General features: G+C 26.2%; 11 protein-coding genes across 11 annotated transcripts; 6 read left to right on the forward strand and 5 right to left on the reverse strand. All coding sequences in view use genetic code 12, as the record gives it.

Moving 5' to 3' along the window:
* Nucleotides 1-5: 5 nt before the first annotated feature.
* On the forward strand, nucleotides 6-740 carry KGF55_001134 (exosome non-catalytic core subunit; the record flags this gene model as incomplete). Its single annotated transcript, XM_051755677.1, has 1 exon — nucleotides 6-740. The coding sequence occupies one exon, from the start codon at nucleotides 6-8 to the stop codon at nucleotides 738-740; it is 735 nt and encodes a 244-aa protein (XP_051616175.1).
* Nucleotides 741-1,151: 411 nt separating this feature from the next.
* Nucleotides 1,152-2,072, forward strand: ERV29 (Erv29p; the record flags this gene model as incomplete). The annotated part of the gene is made up of 1 exon (XM_051755678.1): nucleotides 1,152-2,072. One exon carries the CDS (start codon nucleotides 1,152-1,154, stop codon nucleotides 2,070-2,072), a length of 921 nt encoding a protein of 306 aa, XP_051616176.1.
* A 489-nt stretch (nucleotides 2,073-2,561) lies between these two features.
* CLC1 (Clc1p) lies at nucleotides 2,562-3,233 on the forward strand (the record flags this gene model as incomplete). The annotated part of the gene is made up of 1 exon (XM_051755679.1): nucleotides 2,562-3,233. One exon carries the CDS (start codon nucleotides 2,562-2,564, stop codon nucleotides 3,231-3,233), a length of 672 nt encoding a protein of 223 aa, XP_051616177.1.
* Nucleotides 3,234-3,304: 71 nt separating this feature from the next.
* Nucleotides 3,305-4,717, reverse strand: KGF55_001137 (uncharacterized protein; the record flags this gene model as incomplete). The annotated part of the gene is made up of 1 exon (XM_051755681.1): nucleotides 3,305-4,717. One exon carries the CDS (start codon nucleotides 4,715-4,717, stop codon nucleotides 3,305-3,307), a length of 1,413 nt encoding a protein of 470 aa, XP_051616178.1.
* A 378-nt stretch (nucleotides 4,718-5,095) lies between these two features.
* On the forward strand, nucleotides 5,096-6,319 carry KGF55_001138 (uncharacterized protein; the record flags this gene model as incomplete). Its single annotated transcript, XM_051755682.1, has 1 exon — nucleotides 5,096-6,319. One exon carries the CDS (start codon nucleotides 5,096-5,098, stop codon nucleotides 6,317-6,319), a length of 1,224 nt encoding a protein of 407 aa, XP_051616179.1.
* A 66-nt stretch (nucleotides 6,320-6,385) lies between these two features.
* On the reverse strand, nucleotides 6,386-7,252 carry KGF55_001139 (F-actin-capping protein subunit beta; the record flags this gene model as incomplete). Its single annotated transcript, XM_051755683.1, has 1 exon — nucleotides 6,386-7,252. The coding sequence occupies one exon, from the start codon at nucleotides 7,250-7,252 to the stop codon at nucleotides 6,386-6,388; it is 867 nt and encodes a 288-aa protein (XP_051616180.1).
* A 385-nt stretch (nucleotides 7,253-7,637) lies between these two features.
* Nucleotides 7,638-9,416, reverse strand: PHO89 (Pho89p; the record flags this gene model as incomplete). The annotated part of the gene is made up of 1 exon (XM_051755684.1): nucleotides 7,638-9,416. One exon carries the CDS (start codon nucleotides 9,414-9,416, stop codon nucleotides 7,638-7,640), a length of 1,779 nt encoding a protein of 592 aa, XP_051616181.1.
* Nucleotides 9,417-14,122: 4,706 nt separating this feature from the next.
* On the forward strand, nucleotides 14,123-14,869 carry KGF55_001141 (uncharacterized protein; the record flags this gene model as incomplete). The annotated part of the gene is made up of 1 exon (XM_051755685.1): nucleotides 14,123-14,869. The coding sequence occupies one exon, from the start codon at nucleotides 14,123-14,125 to the stop codon at nucleotides 14,867-14,869; it is 747 nt and encodes a 248-aa protein (XP_051616182.1).
* Nucleotides 14,870-15,118: 249 nt separating this feature from the next.
* On the reverse strand, nucleotides 15,119-15,397 carry DPM3 (Dpm3p; the record flags this gene model as incomplete). Its single annotated transcript, XM_051755686.1, has 1 exon — nucleotides 15,119-15,397. The coding sequence occupies one exon, from the start codon at nucleotides 15,395-15,397 to the stop codon at nucleotides 15,119-15,121; it is 279 nt and encodes a 92-aa protein (XP_051616183.1).
* A 264-nt stretch (nucleotides 15,398-15,661) lies between these two features.
* KGF55_001143 (Nem1-Spo7 phosphatase catalytic subunit) lies at nucleotides 15,662-17,143 on the reverse strand (the record flags this gene model as incomplete). Its single annotated transcript, XM_051755687.1, has 1 exon — nucleotides 15,662-17,143. One exon carries the CDS (start codon nucleotides 17,141-17,143, stop codon nucleotides 15,662-15,664), a length of 1,482 nt encoding a protein of 493 aa, XP_051616184.1.
* Nucleotides 17,144-20,536: 3,393 nt separating this feature from the next.
* On the forward strand, nucleotides 20,537-22,420 carry KGF55_001144 (uncharacterized protein; the record flags this gene model as incomplete). Its single annotated transcript, XM_051755688.1, has 1 exon — nucleotides 20,537-22,420. One exon carries the CDS (start codon nucleotides 20,537-20,539, stop codon nucleotides 22,418-22,420), a length of 1,884 nt encoding a protein of 627 aa, XP_051616185.1.
* Nucleotides 22,421-22,908: the final 488 nt, after the last annotated feature.

A 22,908-nucleotide genomic window follows, 5' to 3' on the forward strand; every position in this document is an offset into this window, starting at 1 on the left:
AGTTTATGTCTAGACTAGAACTATATTCACCCGAAGGACTAAGGGTAGACGGAAGAAGATGGAATGAAATACGTCGATTTGAATGTCGAATAAATACACACCCAAATTCATCAGATGGATCATCATATGTTGAACAAGGTAATACAAAAATTATATGTACAGTTCAAGGACCTAATGAACCAACAACTAGATCACAAAGAAATGAAGATAAAGCTACAATCGAAGTAAATTTGACAATAGCGAATTTTGCAACTTTTGAAAGAAAGAAAAGATCCAAAACTGAAAGAAGATTAATTGAATTAAAAACTACTTTAGAACGAACTTTTGAACAATCCGTGTTATTAAATCTTTATCCAAGAACTAGTATAGTAATAAATGTACAAGTATTAAGTCAAGATGGTGGAATGTTAGCAGCAATTACAAATTCAATAACTTTAGCTTTAGTAGATGCTGGAATTTCAATGTATGATTATGTTAGTAGTATAAGTTGTGGATTATATGATCAATCACCTATACTAGATTTAAATAATTTAGAAGAAATTGATATGAGTAGTTTAACAATTGGAGTTATTGGGAAAAGTGAAAAATTAGCTTTATTATTATTAGAAGATAAAATGCCATTAGATAGTTTAGAAAAAGTTTTAAGTATTGGAATAGCAGGTGCTCATAGAATAAAAGATTTAATGGATATTGAAGTTAGAAAACATGGTAATTTAAGAGCTTCAAAATTAATTAAATGATGAACCTTTTTTTTAATGAGTTATGTAAATAAAAATGGCTTAAAAATATACGACTTAAGCGCCAAGTTAATAGGTTATACGTCCAGTTTAAGAACCAGTAATACGGTGTCAACTAAAACCCTGTCAAACTGTAGGATGTAATAAACCAGGTAACTTTGTAGTAAGACAGGTTACAGTATATAATATTTCAAAGTTCATTAACCTCTTCAATTACCTAATTAAGTAATCAATGGAGAAATTATAAAACGTTAAGTGTTTAAATTTTTTATTATGTGTCCTTTTTTTTTTTTCACAAATCATTTTCACACTATTGATCTAGATAATCAAAGAACAATAAACACTCCAATTGATTAGATTACATACGTTCATACTCTACAGGTAAAGCCAATTAAAACCAATTACATTCACATAATGTCATATCGTGGGCCTAATCAATTTCAAAATCAATTTCCACATCAACAAGTACCACCACATGCAAATATAGGACCAATATCAAGTTCAAAATCTCCATTAGAAAATTTTGAAGTTTATAGTAAAAAAATTGAAGATTTAATTGATGAATATTTTCAACCTTTAAAACCTTATGTACCTGCAATTGGAAGAGCTTTTTTAGTTGCAACATTTTATGAAGATACTGTTAGAATTTTTACACAATGGAGTGAACAAGTTTATTATTTACATAATTATAGACATTATTGGAGATGGTTAACTATTATATTTTTAATAAATAATATGTTAATAATGACTATTGGTTCTACTTTAGTTATTGCTAGAAAAAAAATCAATATTGCTACTATTGCTTTAATATTTGTTGTTATTATCCAGGGGATTGCTTATGGATTATTATTTGATACTCAATTTATTTTAAGAAATTTAAGTGTTGTTGGAGGTTTAGTATTAGCTTATAGTGATACTATAGTAAGAGATAAAAGATCATTAAATATGCCTGGATTACCAATGTTAAATAATCAAGATAATAAAAAATATTTCTTGTTAGCAGGTAGATTATTATTAGTCTTATTATTTTTAGGATTTGTTTTTTCATCAGGTTGGTCAATTGGTAGATTATTTATAATATTTGTTGGATTATTATCATGTACTTCAATTATTATTGGATATAAAACAAAATTTGCAGCTGCTGTAATGTTAACATTATTATTTATTTATAATTTATTTACAAATCAATTTTGGCTTTATGATTCAAGAGATGCAAGAAGAGATTTCTTAAGATATGAATTTTTCCAAATTTTATCAATTGTTGGAGGTTTATTATTGGTTGTTAATGCAGGAGCTGGAGAATTTTCAATAGATGAAAAGAAAAAGATTTATTAATTTTTTGAAAACTTGTACAAATTTAAATAAGTAGAAATGAATGAATAGTCAACAAATTTGGTCATGTCACCCACGTAATATCAGTTTATGAACTCTGAAACAGATTGCACCTAGAATGTATAAATTGCTACCAAATTTTCATCTATTTATTATTGCAACTTTTGCCTTCACTCTCATGCAATTATCAAGGAATTAATGAATAGTAGATTCGTAATAAACTCACGGATACATCTTGAGAGCTTTCTTATATCTCTTTTTTTAAAACATAAATTTATGTTGAAAAGACAAAGTCCATTAATGATGTCATGATAATGTGTCTCAAAGTCATTGTCATGTTTCTCATTTTCCAGACAATAAGTCAAATTGAACAAACTCGCAAAATCAACAATTTTCAAAGCCAACTAATAAGATAATAACCGGAATCATCAAAATAACCCATTCAAACAAATAATTTAATCAACCTCCTATACACAATTGCATAAGATCAAAATGTCAGATAAATTTCCGGAAATAGATACACCAAAGTCAAATGGAGATTTTGAAGATTCTTCAGATTTCTTATCTCGTGAAAAAGAATTAGTAGGTGATGAATTTACAACAGATCAAGATAAAAAAGTACTTCAAGATAGTGAAGATGAAGAAATAAATGAATTTAAAGAACAATTTCCCGAAGTTGAAGGAACGGAATCACAACAACAATCACAACAACAATCACAACAAAATGAAGAATTTGAAGATGAAATTGAATTTGAAGGATTTGAATCTACTCAACCATCAAAAGATCTTTCACAATCAACTTCAATAAAAGAATGGAAACAAAGAAGAGATTTAGAAATTGAAGAAAGAGAAAAAATTAATAGTCAAAAAAAGAAAGATATTATAAATAAAGCTAAAACAACAATAGATGATTTTTATGAAAATTATAATTCCAAAAAGGAAAATAATTTTAAAATTATTGCAAAAGATCAGGAACAATTTTTAAATAAAAGAGATAATTTTTTAAAAAATGGTACTTTATGGGATAGAGTTAATGAATTAATTTCAAAAGTTGATAATATTGTAATTGATGATAGTAGAGATAAAACAAGATTTAAAGAAATTTTAACAAAATTAAAAGGTAAAGAAAATGTACCTGGAGCAGGTGGTTATGCTCAAGAATGAAATAAATGTTATAGAAATTAATTAAAAAAAAACGATTATTAATGTCCTTTTACAGTTATAACTATATTTAATTATGTTACAAAATTTGCAACTTTTATTGCATAATCTTGTGATATTCTATCTTTATCAATTGCTCTTAACTTTATAAAATCATTTAAATTCATCATTTTATAAAATCCAAAACACATAATTAAAGTTTCAATTTGATTCCATATAGATAATTGAATTTTACTAAAAGTTGGATGATGAGTTTTTGTAATTCTCCATTTTGATAATAATATAGTTTTAAATAAATAAATATTTAAATCATTAAAAAATTGTTTTGATAAATATCTAATTTTTGGAACTTCTTCTTCATATTCATCATATTGTTTTGCTATGGTTTTGTTGTAACCAAAATCAGGTATCATTTTTTTAGAATTGATTATCATTGTAATTAATCCTGCTATGAAACCAATTAATTTAATATAATTTTTAAAAATTTGTTTTTGATTATTAAGATAAAAATATTGTAAACCTAAATTTTTTGATGAATTTAATACTTTGAATATTGGAGATGTTAAACTTATTAATTCCATTGATATTAAATTAGGTAAATAAATAAAATTTATAATAGAATTTGATTTATGAAAAATATAAACTAGGTAATTTTTTATAATTGAAGATTCGGAGTCTTTATCTCTTTTCCCATATTTTATCTCATAAAATTTATCAAGTATTAAACTTTTAAATGAAATTCCAGCTATTCCTAAAGCTAATATAAGATTTTGCAATGAATATGTTCCTAATAAATTTAACCAATTTAAATATTTATGATTATGACCTAATTGAAAATTTATCCAAATTGGATTTAAGATATACCTTTTCATAAATGGTGAAATATAACGTTGATTTAATTTATACTTTGTTGGAGTTAAATAATTACTTAACAATTGAGCAAATAACAAAGGAAATATAACAAATTCTTTATTATCATAACAACTCTTTAATAAGCTATAATAACTTTTATTTTTATAATATGAAATTTTAAAATATTTTGAAAAATTAGGTATAACTAAAATTTGAGATTTTGAAGGAGGATTCAATTCACCATGATATGTAGTTAAAAATGAAATTAATGCATAATCTTTTGGTAATTTATAATTATTTATACTTGCAAAATATAAAAATATACAAGTTATTAAATTTGAAATTCTATCAATTGATAAAGTATTGGAAAAATAGTGTTTTGAATTGTTTAAATTTTTTAAAGCTTGCCGTATTGGTTTATTTAATGTTATGAAATTTGCCCATTGAATTGGATTGGGGATACGTAATATATAAAAAATTATTGAATATTTAATCCATCTTGAAAGTGAAGGATGATTTAAAATCTTTTTATAAATTGATTTAGGAATTGTTTCTTCTAATATTTCATCTTCTTTTGCTTCTAATTGGTCAATGTAGTTGTATATACTATTAGACATTAAATCATTGATAGACATTTTGTGAAAAGTTTGTGTATTTCTTATATAAAGCTTGTTTGTTTGTTATAATAATCTGATTCTTAATGTCTTACAATCTTATCTTTTGTTTATTCTTTTCTTCTTCTTATGAAATATTTCTATTGATCAATCTTTAAGGGGTAATTCTAGATCCAGTAGAGTTAGGGGGTAATTTTACAATTGGTAGCTTACTTATCTTACTATAATAAAAAATCATGAAACTAAATAAGGAAACAAAGTAAGATCATAAATATAGAACTATAAATCAACAGATTACGATCATAATAACAGGCTCACTCAATTGCTCAAATTAGCTCAAATTACCGACTTATTGTCATTTTTCACTCAAACGTATACAATAAAATATTTTAAAAGCAAATGACTGGGGTAAATTCAACCCTTAACAACAATCAATTCCAATATGATACAACTACAAATAAAAGAGATAAAACTCCATCACCTTCAAAAGAAATAGAATCAAAAAATAAAAAAATAATACAAAATGGTAAAGGACCAATACAATTCAAAGTAAGGCGATCTTCAACTATATCCAATGATAATAATCCTAATATCACTACTGAATCGAAATCCAAAATAACTCCTTCTAAAGGTTTAAATATTTTTGCTGTATCACCAATTAATCAAACGACTCCTAATTCAAGTTTAAATAGTTCAAATGCAACACTAACCGAACAAACCATACCTACATCATCATCTTCATCAAATAATGGCACTAACGACCAACTCAAAAATAGAAGATCAAAATCTCCCACAGATTCATCAAGATTTGATTTTAAATTACCATCAAAAGAAGAATTAAAATTAATGGATATAGATGATCAATTAAGAATATTAGCATTGAAAGAAATGATAATAGTACAAATTAAAGATGAAATATCAAATCTTCAAGCCAAATTAGGTGAAAATGAAAATGAATTACATGAATTAAGAGAAATTGTTCAAAGATCATTATATCAAGGTATTAGTAACAATGTAACAACAACGACAACAAACAACAATAATAAAACATTAGGACGACAAAGAACAAATTCAAATCCAAGAGATCAAGCAATTGAAAGTATTAAAAATAAAAGAAGATCAAGTAGTGGAGCTGGAATCCCAATATATGAAGAAGAAAAGAATTCAGAAGACAATGGCAGTAATAAATCTAAATTATGGAGTGGATTATCTAAACCTTTTAATTTATTACAACAATTTGATAATTTATTACAAAATGAATTTGAAAAATCATTGACGTTAGATACGAAGATACACCAAAAACAACAACAAAATCATCAACATCAACCAAGAAACTCAGAGGATTCAATAAATAGTATAGGATCAATAAATTCTCCACTACGTACAAAATCACAAACAACTTTATCAGAATACAAGAATAGTTTAGATAGAAAATCAGATGATATGATACAAACTGTTTCATCATCTATTTGGTCATTTGTAAATGATGTTAAATTAAATGTATTATCTTCATTAAATGAAGAAGAAAATCTGGACTTTAATTCAAATTTAAGTCTAGATGAAGAAGAAGAAGATAATGATAATGATGATGAAAAAATAGATTTTTCTATATATAAGAATTAGAAATAAACATTAAACACAAAAGGACTTTTTAAATTTATATTTAAAATAAAGATATATTGTAGATATTTATAAATTTTTTAAACCTTTTATAATATCTTTTTGATTTTCATTATATTTTGAACTCGAATTATCAATAATTCTTAAATCTTTTAACATTATATCTTTTAATTTATCAAAATAAACTTCTTGTAAAATATTTCTAATATTATATTCTGATTTTTCAATAATTTGACCAATATTAATTAAATGATTAGTTTCTAAATTAACACCACTTGAGACATCGATACTTATGCTATTTTCAAATTGTCTTGTTAAATTTCCTGATAAATTTAATTTTGGTTTAGTAGATGATAAATCTAATATTACTGAAGTTGTTAATTTATAATTATATTTTTTTGAAGATTCTTTTATAACTTCTAATACATGTATTGAATCCCATTTACCTAATTTATCATTTGTTTGTTTTTTAAATAATATAACTCCTGCAAATCCTTCGTCTATAGCATCGTCGTCTTCTTCTGAAGTATCCCAAAAATATACTGATGATAATCCACTACCTTCATAATATAAATCTCTATATATATCAAAAGCGTCATTTGCTTTAATTTCTAATTGTCTAAGATTTGGACTTGGAAAAGGTTGATCTTCTTCATCTTCTTGATCTTTAGGGTAGTATTCATTGGACCAAGGAGATCTATAACTATCACCATCTCTATTATAATCACAACACAAATAATCTTTACCGGTTTTCTGACATTTTTGTATTGAAAGTGGTATATCAACTGATGATAATAAATCTTCAACTATTTCTGTATCTTCATCAATTTTTGAAGATTGAAGAATTGAACATATATTTGTTAGATTTTCATTTATTAATTGTGGATCTAGTCTTCTCAATAAGTTTAAAGATGCATCGAATTTAGATTCAGACATTTTTGGGAGTATTATGGTAGGTTTTGATATTGGTAAGGTGTTGTTAATTTATGTTAATAACTGATTTTGTCGGATAAGTTTGGAGTGAGTTATGCTACCAATTTAGAAATATCGGATTTATCAAACAGATTTCTGAAACAAGGATTGAACAAACTTATCAAACAAAATCAACATATTATGATGTTAAGAGTTGGAATATCAATGTATCTAAAATTCTAAAAAATTGTCTATTAAATTCAAACCACACTATATATAAAAGATTTACCTTCAACGAAAGTAAAGTAAATTATTAAAAAAATTATTTGAACTATATTTTAAAAATGAAATATTATAAAAAGAATAAATGAATGAAAAAATGCTAAATCTAGTAAATCAATGAAATATTTTAATCCATTGTATAAGTAACTCCCTTTGAAGGAGCATATAATATAATAGCATTAATTAAACCAGCAATTAAACCAGCACAAGGTAAAGTAAAAATCCAACCTAAATAACACCAAATAACCATTCTCCAATTAACAGTTTTCCATTCTTTATTACATAAACCAACAAAAACAGTAGCACCAACAGCTGATTGAGTAGTTGAAACTGGAATAGCTAATTGTGTAGCCATAACAGTTGTAACAGCAGCACCTAATTCAATTGAAAAACCTCTTGCTGGAGATTGTAAAATTAATTTATTACCTAAATTTGCCATAATTCTATAACCATAAGTCCATAAACCAATAACTAATGCAGAAGCAGCATAACATAATACCCAAATTGGAACTTCAGCTTTTTTAGCAGTTGTATTTGTTGTCCATACTAAATATACAGTAGCTAATGGTCCAGTTGCATTTGCAATATCATTTGCACCATGAGCAAAAGACATTGTACAAGCAGTTATAACTTGTAATAAAGAATACATAAATTCAATTTTATTATCATAATATTTTGAAGCAGTATGCATTTTATGAATATCACCAGCTAACATATCTTTTGAATTTGCTTGATTTGAAATAATATCTTGTCTTACACCATGAGAAGCAACTAATAATAAAACAAATGGCCAATTTGTTGGAGATTGTTTAGCTAATGACCAATAAGCTGAGAATTTTTTTGGCCATGAATCAATTTTATCACCAATTGAACCACTTTCAGTTTTTGATAATTTATTATTTTGAACATTTATTGATTGAGATTTTTCAATATCTGAATTATCATTTTCATCAGTTTTTCTATCAATTGAATCAGAATCATTAATTTCATTAACATTATCATCATCTATAACTTTACCAGTTTCATCATATCTTCTACCTTTATAATAATCTAAAGTTAAATTATGACCTTGAGGCATTGGAGGAATATTATCAGTTGATTTAAACCAATAAATTGGACCTAAGAAAATGTGATACCATTTTAAAGTCCAATCTTCATGAACTAATTTTCTTCTATAGTATGGGAAAGCAAATAAAAAGTAAACACCAGTTGCAACAGCTCCTGTACCAAATATAGCAGCAACTATAGTACCAGTTGATAATTTACTTAAACCTAATTTTGGTGAACCTTTCCAAACAATTAACATAGTTAAAATTGAAAAAGCAGCATAAACTAAACAAGGAACTAATAACATTGCATTTCTTAAAGAAGTTTTTGGATTTTTAATTTCTAAAACTAAAAATTTTGAAATTAAAAATACAATTGATGCAAAACATCCAGCAATTGCTGGAGCAATGAACCATGAAGCAATAATTTGTGAAACACCATCCCAACCCCAATGAATATTTGAACCTCCCTTTGCAGCAATAGCAGCACCAATAACTGCACCAACAATACTATGAGTAGTTGAAACTGGCATACCAATAGTAGTAGCAATAGTTAACCAAGTAGAAGAACCAACTAAAGCAGTAGCCATAGTTAACATTAAAACAGAAGGAGAATCTGCAAAAACATCAATATCAACAATTTTATTTCTAATAGTATCTGAAACTCTTGAACCAACTAAAACAGCACCTAAAAATTCCATAATTGCTGCTAAAATCATTGCTTGCCAATATTTTAAAGATCTTGATGATACTGATGTACTAAATGAATTTGCAACATCATTTGCTCCAATATTCCAAGCATCTAAAAATGCAAAAATCATTGCAATTGCAAAGATATAATCAAATTGATGTAAAGCCATTTTTGATTATGTGTGTGTTTGTGTGTGTAAATGTGTATGTGTTTGTTTGAAGTTGTAAAAAAAGTAGTAATTGAAGTTGTAACTGAACTTGTAGTTGTTTATGAGTAAGTTTGAAGTTGTTGTTGTTGTCGTTGTTGTGATAGTTGAAGTAGTTAGTGTATCTACTTATTTGAATAACTCTATGTATCTAAGACTTAATGATATTATTGAAATATGAAAAAAAGAAGAAGAAGAAATAAAAAATAATTTTTTGAAACAAGAATTGAATGGTATATTTATATAAAATTCTGAAGTGATAGGTGTATGGTATGTTTTATTATATTTTTTAAGTTGCAAAATAATAAAAATTAAAAAATTTACGGAACATTGTTTGAAAAAAAAATAAAAAGAAAATCAAAAAAAAAAAAACCAAGACTTTTTTGAAAAATAATTTTATTATTTTATACAGAACAATAAAAGGTCGTAAGGTAAGATTTGATACCTGTGGTACTACTGTTGTATGTTGTAATAGCTCAATTGGTTGTAGGGAACATAGATGTTTGGTTGTTTATGTATATATTGAATGGTTGAAATTGAGCAAACTACTAGAATAATACAATAAACAATTCAAAATTGGTAGTTATCTCATTACTATTTTTGTCATTTTGTTTCATAATTTTGCAGTCAAAAAAAGCAAAAAAGAAAAATGCCAAGTAAATGAATCGATTCTGCAATACAAGAAAAAAATAATAAATTATTAAACTTTAAATCCCTTTCTTACTTCATGAAGACAACGTGGGTAGATCTATAAAAGAGAGAGAACGAAGTAATTGGACTGAAGAAAACAAGGCAATTGAAGATAATATTCATAATGTGGGCGTTTCGTATTGACGTTGTATAGAGTAGTTTTCAAAAAAATGAAACAAGAAAAAATTTAAAGTAATTGATTAATTGATTAAAGAGGTCCACCTTGAATTTAACGTTAATAAAATATGAAACATTTTCAATTTCATAACTAATTGAATAAAATACAGAGCTTATCTTTCAAATAAAACTGATTAAGAATAAGATGTTCTTCATAAGTTTTGAATGAAACCTATATATCGCAAGACTAATTTAGATCTACGAAAGTAAAAGCCACTTCTATTATTACTTCTTAAAACAAAAAGATTTCATATACATTTTACGGGGTAATTTTGTTAACTTGTCTTTTAATTCAATTTCTAACAAACCAACTATTATAGTCAATTTTTTAATTAAGCAATGCAGATACGCTCTCAACTAACCATAGTAGGTTGTAAGGCATCAAATTTTAAGTATTGTATTTAGATTAGGTTTAATAATTTATTTCAATCTAACCAAAACTCCCGACTTGATGTTTGTTGATTAGATTTCAAGTCCCACGTTGTTGGTAATTACACTACCTTTTTATATTTTTAATTTTAATTTTTTTTTATTTTTTATTTTGCAACCATAGATTCATTTTTTTGCTCTCTCTATCTCTTTCAATCTTCTTAATATAATTTATTTAAGGTACGTCTTCATCAATGTATAAGTCGAAAGAAACAGGCGTAGTAAATTTTTTGATTCTTCTGAATTGACACGTTCTTTTTCAATTTCTTTCTATCTTTCTTGTACATTTTTCCATCGATCAAGAAATAAGAATATTAAATAAAATAACGTAGATTCATGATGGATAATCTTTACATTTCTATTTAAGTAATCTACTTTAACAACTGGTTACATCATTTATATTACTTGCATTACTTTCATTACGAAATTAAATGAAAAACGCTAATCTGAAATTTAATGTAGTAAGACCCGATATAATCAGCTAAATAGTAGAGATCCTTAGTCTACTGTTTGAAGTTTAGCACTACAAGAAAAAAATCAAGATCAAAAGTTTCATGATCAAGATTCTGAAACTTTTTCGTAATTCTTGATTTTGACATTAATTACAAGAATATTCTTCTCATTACATTTTTCTTAACTTCTTTTCCAATCTATCTATTGTTTTATAAAGTCTATCGAATCGAGATATACACCCTTGAAATAGAAACAGGATGTTACAGATAGAAAAAAAACTTTAGATTTCATATTGTATTATACCTAGGAAATTAATCGAAACAACAAATATTGTTAAGAGAAGATTCTTTTTTAGAAATAACAGTCGTAAGATCAATTAACTAATTCAGTATCTACTCTATTATAGCCCCAACTTTTTAACTTTTTTAGATAAGACTCAAACTTATAGCTACTAACCAACTAATTTTCATTGACAATAAGTAGGAAGTTAAGTAAAGGATAAATGGATACATAACCATAAATTATAGTGTTGAGATTAAGTTTTCTTACTTATTTAAGTAAAGACACTATTTTTAAAGAAAGTTTCAGATTCTCAAATTAATTCTTCAATTTTGATTACCAAATAATCTCATTGAGGACTTCTGACCACGATGGATTAATGCTAATTGATCGACTGATAGATCATCAAACACGTTCTACACTTCTTTATTTTTACGCTAACATGCATTGACGCATCATATCGGATCCCGATACAAAATTAGAACTGGCTATTTTTTTTTTTTTCTTGGTATTAGCCACATGGTCCCAATTTTAAGATAACACGTCTCACTCAACCCGATTAATATTTGAAAATATCTGACGATTATTTTCTAATACAGTATACATTAACGAATTAGTTTTTCAATGTAATGTATCAAGACTTGAAATCACTTACAATTCGATTAAACTAAATATTAAACTTGCCTTTTGAAATGATAACATTAATTTTATTTTTATTTGGCACTAAAAAATTGGGGAATTAATTGAGACTAGCTTTCATTATAATTAGTCTTAAATTCGTACTAAATTTTATAGATTTGGCTAATTTTTTAGTAGAACAAGGCTGAAAATAACAAATAAAGATGAAACTCTTGGTTTCAAGTAGTTGAAATCCTCTGACACGTTTGTAAGAATGAAATAAAGGTGTAAGTGAATACGATTTCTTATTGTTCTTTAAAGTGGAGAGTAGCTTACGGGTTCTATTGTTTCTAGAAAAACAATAAGACCGCAGTTTCAATATAGTTATGAAATGCAAGTAATTAAACAAGATGATGAATCATAATTTGAAACCATTTAAAAAGAACTTTTTATTGTTCATTTTATTCTTCATTAAAGATCTTCATGACTTTTCGTTTGTCCTTTCTTTTTCATGGAATCTAGATTTTGTTACTTTCTTTTGTATTCAAATACGGTATACCTTTCATCTTTTGATTTAAGACGTTATAAAGATTTCAACCACATGGGTTTTGTACGCCTTGCTGAAACATTCTCTAGGTAATATTTCTAAAAATTGTTCTACAAAGAGATATGGTAATTCTCAACTTGCTTGGTTGAAGTTGGTGTCAAGGTCAACTGAGTTTGAATGTCTCTATCTATTATGAATCTTAATAAAATTGTTATTTGATTCAAATTTTTGATAATTACAATCAGGCTATTCACCAAACACTACAAAAATTGAAATTTGAAAAACACGTTAATTCTATCATAACTTGAAATTTTTGATGTAGAAATTATTTGATTCAAAAAATTGTACTTCCTCGGTAAATAACTTTCAATCTTATGACATTCGAGTGGCTCAAGATGCTAACGCCGTTCACTGCTAGCTAAAAAAAACTAAAATTATCAAACTAAAGTTTAAGCTCTTTCAACTTTTATAAGTCTCATAAACTAATTTGAATGTCTTTGTAATTCGCTTATATTATTTGAGACTCATTACATATATATTAGATTTTGTGTAAGCTTGAAGTTTCTCGTAAAATTTTAAGGTTTTGTAACGCATTACACAAAAATTGTACAAACAGAAATTCTTGTTTCGTATTTTTTTATTATCTTTCAGAAAAATAATAAATCGAATCGAATCGAAATGAATCAATGTAACAACAATTTAATTGAGATGTATATACTTTGTTAAATATTATAAAAGATTGTTTTGACTCTACCTCATCTCAGGCGTTTTAAAGTTAAGTAGAGTATGTAAGTTATCCGGATAGATTCGTAAAACATTCTTTCGGATTAACTATTATTTGATATATAACTTTTTTATTATACAAAAGCTTAAAATATGCGATGAGTTGTAACATTTGAGTATCAATAATTTTGATGGCTTCAACTGTAAAAGAAAACACACAGTCAATTGGCCATACGGCATACTTGAGAAATTATAATTGAGTGGTCTTCACAGTGGAATGATCTTATTTTGTGAATGTTAAGTTTTTTCTAAAAACCGATAATTATTTTTTTTGCAGAATTTTTGGATAGGGTATGAATTCTTTTCAATTACCAGTTTTAATTTTAATGTATATGGAGTTTTACCAATACGTTCTCAGTCATCATTATCCAGAATTTTAAACATTGTATTAAGAAAATGATAATTACATCATAGATCGACTTTCTCTCACTTAGAGACTGAAAGAGAGAAAAAAAATTTAATTGGGGCCGAACAAATCAAAATCATAGCAATTGAAAAAAAAAGAAAGAAAAACTGGAGATTATCACAAGAGGCTAATTAGAACGAGACCTAATAGAGATTATACAATAAGATATCACACTAGATAAGCATAGAAAATTTGATAGATTACACATAATATACACTTTTCAAAAATATAGCACTTGTCCCACTTGAAGGAAAGAGGTTCGTCGTAACGTACACAGAATAGAATATTATGATAACACGAAATCCAATAATAACAAGAAGATGTCTAGCGACAACATCATCATCATCAATAACATCAACAACTCCTTCAAAATTAAGACCAACTCCTGCTAAAAAAACATCAAAATCAGAAACTAGAAAATATGCATTTTATGATTTAGTATTAAGAACATCATCACATCCACAACATCCAATAGAATCAAATTTAATGACAAATGAAGAATTAAAAAAATTAAAAAAACATACAAAAACAAGATTTGAAGGAAATTATAAATTAGATACTTCAATATCACCAGAAGAAAGAATTAGAAGAGTATTTGGAGGTAGAATAAAGGGAGAAGATAGAAAATCATCAAGTAGAATAATAAGAGGAGAATCTAAAATTATAGGAGGAATAAATGTTCCTTCGAGGCCACCAGAACCAGATAATTGTTGTATGAGTGGTTGTATAAATTGTGTATGGGAATTATTTGAAGAAGATTTAAAAGATTGGAATGAAAAAAGACAAAAAGCTGCTGCTCAATTAAGAAGTAATGGTGGTAGATGGCCTGAAAATTTTAATCCTCCTTTAAAATATTTAAATAAAGAAAATTATCCAAAATCAATGCAGAATCAAACTCAATTTAAAGATGAATTTAAAACTGATGAAGATGAAAGTTGGGGTGATGTACCTGTTTCAATTAGAGTATTTACTGAAACTGAAAAAAGATTAAAACAAAAACATAAACAATTACAACAATCACAACAACAATCCTAATTCTACTTAATTTAGCTTCAGTATTAGAATTATAAAAGTCAAATTGTATTTCACTAACTTATTTATTATTTATTATACATTAAAACATAAACTTACCCTTTAAAACTGTAGTTTTTAATCAACCACAACAGTCCTTTTCAACTTTTCAACTTTAATATATTATTGGAATTATAAAAGTCTCATAGTTGTTTTCTTAATTAATTGATCATTTGTTATACTTTAAAACCTTATGTTTGAAAATTGTAGATTCTAATCAATATCAATTCCCTTAGATTTATAAAAAGCCTTAGCTTCCTCAATTTGAATTTTTAATTCTTCATATTTGTTAGATTTATCTTTAAAAGTAATAATACCCCAACCTAAAGTAAATAAAGAATAAGAACCAAATGAAACTAAAGCCCAAAATGGTAAAAATGGTAATATTTCATTATAGAAAATTTGAGGTGTGGGGATTAATTTTGTATATAATGCAAAATATATTGATGATATTGCGAATATTGTAAGGGCTGTTTCTGTTGCTTTTGTCATTATATATGTGTAGTTGTAGTTGGATAAGGTTTGGTAAGTTTTGAAATTTAATTGAGTTTTATTGATTTTTCTTTTTGACGTGTAAGGTTTTAAGTGTCAGGAATTAGATTATGTCAAAAATAAGTTCACGACATTAATTCTAAATCTATACCAGTTAAACAAAATAACATCTAAATAAACTGTTTAAAAAAAAACCTAAACTTTTATTTTATAATTATATCTATATAAAAAACATATAAATACATAACATGAAAAAACTTTCAATCATTCAAATAATTTTTCACCTTCTTTTAATCCTAAAATATATCTAACATCAATACATAAACTTAAACTATATAATAAAGGTAATAAATTTAAAAGATCTTTATCATTTGAATCATTTATCCAACCTTCAATACTAATAGCATTTTTTTCATGTAATGAATAACTTATTGGAGAATTATCCAAAATCATTACATTTTTTAAATCATCTTCTTTTATGTACTTATTAAGATCTTTTATATAACCTATTCCTGGTCTATATGAACAATCTGATCTATAATATCTTTTTGTGAATATTTCTGGTTTATTGTTGGTGGTGGTGAAATAATTTTGTTTATTTAATGATTCAATAATTTCTTCTTCTAACCAATTTATAATAGGATCAGCATATTCTTTAACACTTGCTGTAAAAATTTGAAGCTCGAACCATTTAAAAATTTCAGTTAAAAAATAATCACAATATGGTCTCTTATTTACATAATATAAAGAACTTATATTATTTAATTTTATTTCTATAACTTTTGTATTTGAATTTCTACCTCCTGAAAAACTTCTTGGTGATGATTTTGAAATTGAATGAATTAAAGTTTCATCTAAATCTAATATTAATATTTTTTTTTTACGTTTTTTTGTTGGATTACGTGATAATGGATATAATCTTTGTGGTGGTGGTATCATATATTTTGAAAATGATGTTGGAGATTTTATTTTATTTAATAATATATTATCTTTTTTAATTTGTAAGATTTTTTCATCTTCATAATCATTATATTGTTGATTTTTTTGTTTTGTTGTTTGTTCTTTTGATTGTGGTGGTTGTTGTTTTGATTTGGTATTTGTTTTTTCTCTTGTAACTAATGGATCATCTTCTATATCACTTGATTCAAATTCTTCATTTTTTTCATCATATGTTAGATTATTTTGTATATTTGATTTATTGGTATTACCAAATCCTAATGATGATTTAAGTAAAATGAATGGGAAAATTATAATTTTAATGATTATTATAATTGGTTTTATAATTAAATAATTTGGTAAAAAGAAAATAATTTTCCATATTGCCCAAAGAAAATTTAGGAAAATTGATTGTGGTTTGTTTGTTGTTATTGATGATTCTTTTATTTGTTGTTGTTCTTTTTCATCATGATCTGTTAAATTTACTTCATCTTCATTTTCAATATCTAATTCATCTAAATCTTCTTCTTCCTGTTGGTCCTGTTGTTCTTGTTCAATTTTTAATGAATTTGGTAATTTGCATGGTCCTTTGATTATATTAGTTGTATGATCTTGTAAATCTTTTGATTCATCAATATTGTCTAATATGTCATTAGTGGTATCTAGTTGTGGTAGATTCTTCAGTTGTTCATCTATTTGGTCTGGCTGTTGATCATTATCATCATTATTGATTTGTGAAGTTAATTTATAATTTGATTTACCAGGTAGTATATTATCAAAAGAATTTACAATTAATCTTATTGAATTCATTTTGTTTTCTAAGAAAAACTATCCAACAGTAGTTTCAGAATTGAATCTTTTGATTACCTCTGTTTCTTGAAACTTCCTTTATGATAATTTTGTTGTGGTGTATCTGTTATAAGTTATATTATTATATGGAACATGTGGGTTGATGGTATTGATTAAATTTTGATAATGGTAAGATTTTTACTATTTTCTTTATGAAAAATAGATTTTATGATAAACAAAGATGTGGTGTAAATTGGTTGATAAGTAATGATGATCTTAAATTGTGATGAATCTATCTGTTGTTAGTTGTTAAAACAACAATTGAAGTATTAAAATGATATATATAAGATTGAATGGAAATTACTTATTATGATATAAGTATTATTGTAATAATATTAATAGTAGCAATAAATATTATGTATTATGTGTAGATTATGTAATAATTTATTTATTTCTCTTTTACTTTCTATATTTTCTTTGGTACTAAAAATAACCAACCCCAAGTTGTTGTACTTTGGTCGAGCTCGTACTTCGGAAATAGAGTAGTTTGGAGTTGCTCGAGAGTCAGCTCAACAGTAAGAGAAAATTTGTTGTTTTACCTAGACATAATGATATTCTTAACACCAACAAAATCTAGTTTATGATCTATAATAATATTTGTTGGAGATTAATACACAAAATGTTAAATATTGAAGTAGCCTGAGAATGGTTCTATTTCCATTTTAATTTCAGCAAAGGCCGAGAAGCGAGGAGTGAGAAACTTTAAGTTTTTAAGTCGAACAGTTACAACGGAAAAATTAAGAATTGTTGGGAATGGTAAAATCAACATTAATTTACTACAATCAAAATCTTAATTTTCAATCTCTAATGTGAACAAGTTAGTATAATGTTATCTCTTTCTTGCTGATGCATCAAAATACCCAAATTATTTATAATATTAAGTTACATCACAAGATTCGATGTAATTATTATATTCTTCAAAAAATTGAGTGATTAGTCTGGTAGAAAATTTAAGACATTTCACTTTTTTTTGGGGAAATTTTCATACAAAATTTTGTTGATTTTTATCCGATAGCATTCAATTTCATGAATTGACTCAGTGATTATAGAAGAACTATAATGGTAAATGTAACTTCAATCAGTTCAATTAATTTAAAGCTACATTCGTTTTACAATAGGAAATTAGACAAATTGAAGTGTATGTGTAGATATTAATTGATGGATCCAGTCAAAAGATAATTGATGGTAACATATTAATGAAGAAAGCAATTAATTTGTTCTCTGTCATTGAAAACTAAAAAGTTTATTATACTAATCTAATCTAAGGTCATCTCAAAGTGATCTATCGGTTAGTGAATCTAAAAAAATAAAACGTTTTCCGTTGGCTTTGAGATTCACAATTCGTTGGAACGTGGGGAAATTGTGAAACGCAAAAAAAAATATTATATTACGACGAGACGGAATCTCAGTTTTTAACTCCAGACTTCCAAGTATGTTTTAGACAATCTGATGTACTGGTTAAGAACACATGTAACTTCTTTCATCAAATCTGGGGTAGAAAAGAACATAATTCTAGACATGATAATTTCTAATCATCTACTATCTATTCTACATCCATCATCCTTCAACTGATCTAATAAACAATTAATAATGGGGAAAAAAAAAGTCAAATATCAAAGTCAACAAGATCTACTATCGAAGTCAACAAAAATCACCTATCAAAGTCAACTAAAGTCAATTCATTTTAGTTGACTTTAATAGTTGACTTTAATAGTTGACTTTAATAGTTGACTTTAATAGTTCACTTTAATACTTTACTTAGACAGTTTACAAATCATTTCGAATTGATTTCGAAAAAAAAAACCCACATAATTTTTCGTGATCTTAAATAATTTTTGGGAATACTTGTACATTCTACTTATGTGGATTCATCCTCAGACTGTTGTTCAAAACTGAAGAAAATGTGCATCTTTTTGTAACTCTCTCAATAGGATTACAAGTGGATTCACATTTTTTTTCCAAATTTCATTGTTCAAATAAGTGAATCCCTCTTGAATTACCCTTGGGAAGAAATAAGATCATCAAAAAAAAATTGAAAAGCTCAAATATTAGATTTCAATTCAAACGAGTGCACATGTTTTAGAAGAATGATATTGACATGAAAGGTAACTAAACTGATTGGAGTTTGTCATTTATTTATAAGTTTGATTGACTTCAAATATTCATTTCATGAGCAACTATTCATTTTCAGAGCAAATTATAATTTCCATGACAGACTACCTGATATAGAATAAAGAAATCAAATTGAAAAATTTAGGAGATCAATGTTGGAGAATGACTTTAATCATAATTTTGACAAAAATTTGAAAATAAACCAGTGGATCGAAGTTCATTTTATCATATATTAAATTTTCATGAACATCAAATTATGGATTTTCAAAAAAAAGTTTTGTTAACATCGAACTCTTCTCAATTTTCTTTTGGAAATAAGAGGCAAAGAGATAGAAGTATATCAAATTTGAAGTTTTAATTTATAAATTAAATCAAGTCAATGATTCCAAAGAGCAAAGAGAAATGAATTGAAACCTTGAGATTCAGCATGATTGATATAATTCTAGAAGATGTTGATTCAGATAAATTTTTAGATTTCAAATTTAGTGATTAAAGCAATTCCAATATCACTTAATTTGATATCTATAAAAAGAACTCACAATGAAAATCTTCATCATCATCATCACAGCCTTATCGAATCAAGATTTTCGAAATTGAATTGCACAAACACTTTAAATCTCGCACACAAAGATGATATGGATTGAACATTAATGGTGCGAAGACTAAAGGAGTATTAACTATAAAAAGGACCACTGAGCGGGTATAAACTAAAACTTGGAGGTTATGAAATTTGCAAATACAAATTAAATAAAAGTAACAATCAGAATAATAATTAAAATATAGTGTGGAGAAGAAAATTACTTCATTACCTCATGATGGTGCACACAAATATTCTAATTACAGAATCTCGTGACACGGAGATTATTTTTACAAGTTAGTTTAAAGCTTTGAGCTTTTCTAATTATATACAGTTAAAAGTTATTAATTCATTCAAGCTATTAAATTTTTTGTTTACAGATGAAATTTAAATTTGGTCTAAAAATAGAATTAGGACAAAGCTTTAATCTACATTAGAAAAGAATGGTCTAATTAAGCGATCAGAATCAACCGAATTAAAACTTCTTAAGTCCAGCAGTGCTTATAACTTGTAAGGACAATATAATACACCTTATAGATGATATAATTTTGAAACTCCAGATGGTAGCCCGAAAATCACGTCTAGTTATTTTTTAGAATTTTTAAAAAGTGGCAACCAAAACCTAATCATCAATTCATCAAATTCATCATCGGTCCACCACAACAATGCATATATTCCTTAAATTACCCAAAGAAATATTGTCATTAATCTTTAGTTACATCGAGGATCTCTCAATTATTGAAAGCTTATTATTCATACCAGGTTTACAACATATTGCATTAGAGCAAAAATACTCAAAATTTGATATTGATAGTAACAACAAGTCAATTGAAAAGTTAGTGTTACTTTCTAAAAAATATGAGTTTATACCTTCATTTGTAATTGGAACTATAAATCAAATCAATCAATTGATTGATAAACCAGGATTTAAATTAGCCAATTATGAAGTAAAAATCTTACCGAATACTAGATTCAGTGATTTTGTATCAATTTTAAATAAAGTTAATGTTATAGGTATACATTTGGATCAATTATTAGAACCTTCTTTTGGAACTTCAAAGAAGAATGAGATTAAATCGTTTTTAAATTATGTTGGAACTAAGAATTTACAATCATTGACTACATCTCATTTGAATATGTTCAAAGTTCAATTTCCAACATCTTTAAAGCAAATAACATTAAATGGAGGTCAGAATTTTGAATTAGATTTACGTGATCTACATTACCTAGAATGTTTTAATTGCAAAAATCTTGAGAATATGAATTCATTAGAAAATTTCCAACTTCCGTTATCTATCAAAAACTTAAGAGTTTATTCTTGCGATTTCAACAGTCTAGGTAATTTAATCAAGTATATTAAATTAAAATTACTTCAAATAGCCTATTGTCCTGAGATTTTTGATATTGTTCGTACTGAGTTTCCAAATTCATTGATGATTTTAAATTTTGTTAGCAATTTCCAAACAGATAGAATTAATGAATCAGATGAAGAAGAGTTTGATGACATATTAGATGAAAATGGGCGGATCCGTATTGATGATGAGTTTTTATTCCCACCAAATTTGAAAAAATTAAGAATTTATGATACGATGCAAACTCTAGAAATAGGTGACATCAATATTTCAGATTCACTCAGTTGTTTAGAATTAAAAAATATAGGTGCAGTAGATTTAGATCGATTTCTAATCAATGTACCAGAGAAGATGCTGGAAATCATTATTGAGGATTGTCGAATTGTGTATTCAGGAAATCAAGTTTCATTTCCTGAGCTGAAGCTGATCAGACTTACTAACAATAAAATATGTTTCGAACCTTTTGTTACAAATTTAAATCAGTTGAAGTTATTAAAACAGTTGGATATATCTGATAACATTTTTTCGGATGCTGCATCCGAATACCGACTTGATCCGCTTGATATTTTACCTCACATGGAAATATCTCGCGTAGAAAGAGTATGTTTTAAAGCACCACAGCTACAAAGTTTAGTCCTAAAAAGTCAAACACCAATGGATGCCAGTGATCGTGACGATCCGTCTGAAGTGTTATTCAGATGCAAAAATTTGACCAAAATAGAAATGACAAATTTGAATATAAGCTTTTTGAACCTCAATGAATTTACCAATTCATTGAAAGAATTGGTTATCAAGAATTTAAAATTAGAAGAAATGCATGGCTTTCTTTTTAGATTGGATAAATTAAAAATTTTAGATTTACAAAATAATCGAATTACTTTTTCAATGTTGGAACATCAGATTTTTCCAGCAAGTTTGATTTATATAAATTTATCAAATAATGAAATTGAAGATTTACGTTGTTTGGATTTAGAAAGTTGTGTACATTTGAAAGATTTGATTTTGGAAAAAGTAACTGGATATGATGATCCGGTAGGTGCTACTCAATTGATGCAATTATTTTTAAACCGTGGTGCTGATGCCAAAATTAATGTAATTTTAACAAACTATGATTCAAAAGTTATTTTCAAAATTGTCAATGGAGTTGAAGAAGAATCAATTTTAAAGTCTGTTCATAAAAGAAGAAAAAAATGTTAATCATTTGATAAATTGTTTCTGGAAGAGTTGATTATGGACTCTCTTCTTGACTTATTTCAGTGATAGAAGGTGTTTGGATTTAGATCAAGTTTTGCCTAATATATATTTACTATTTAAAGCTTTAAATTCTCAGCTCTAAATCAATATTATATAGCAAGCTAATTAAAAATTTAAGCTGGTTTCATCACTTATTTAGTATTCTTCGTTTAGTCCATAACTAGGTTAAAGAAAAAGTAAATATAATTGGAAATAATTGACGAAACTTATATAAATGGATAAAAGAACAGTTTGCAATGATAAGTTGAATTCAATTTTGTGAATTTAATGCTTTAGATTCACTCTATAGATGAAAATGCTGATAAACATAGCCTATCTAAGTATGATATTTGTTAGATATAAAAGTCATATCATGACTTTATCTCCATATCTAATTCAAAATATAATGAAAATTGCTCGTCTTGTATTTTACTCCCTTCAAGACAGCGATG

Source organism: Candida pseudojiufengensis (genome assembly GCF_024610245.1).
Source record: "Candida pseudojiufengensis strain CBS 10847 chromosome Unknown scaffold2, whole genome shotgun sequence".
Taxonomy (NCBI): Eukaryota; Fungi; Ascomycota; class Pichiomycetes; order Serinales; family Debaryomycetaceae; genus Lodderomyces; species Lodderomyces pseudojiufengensis.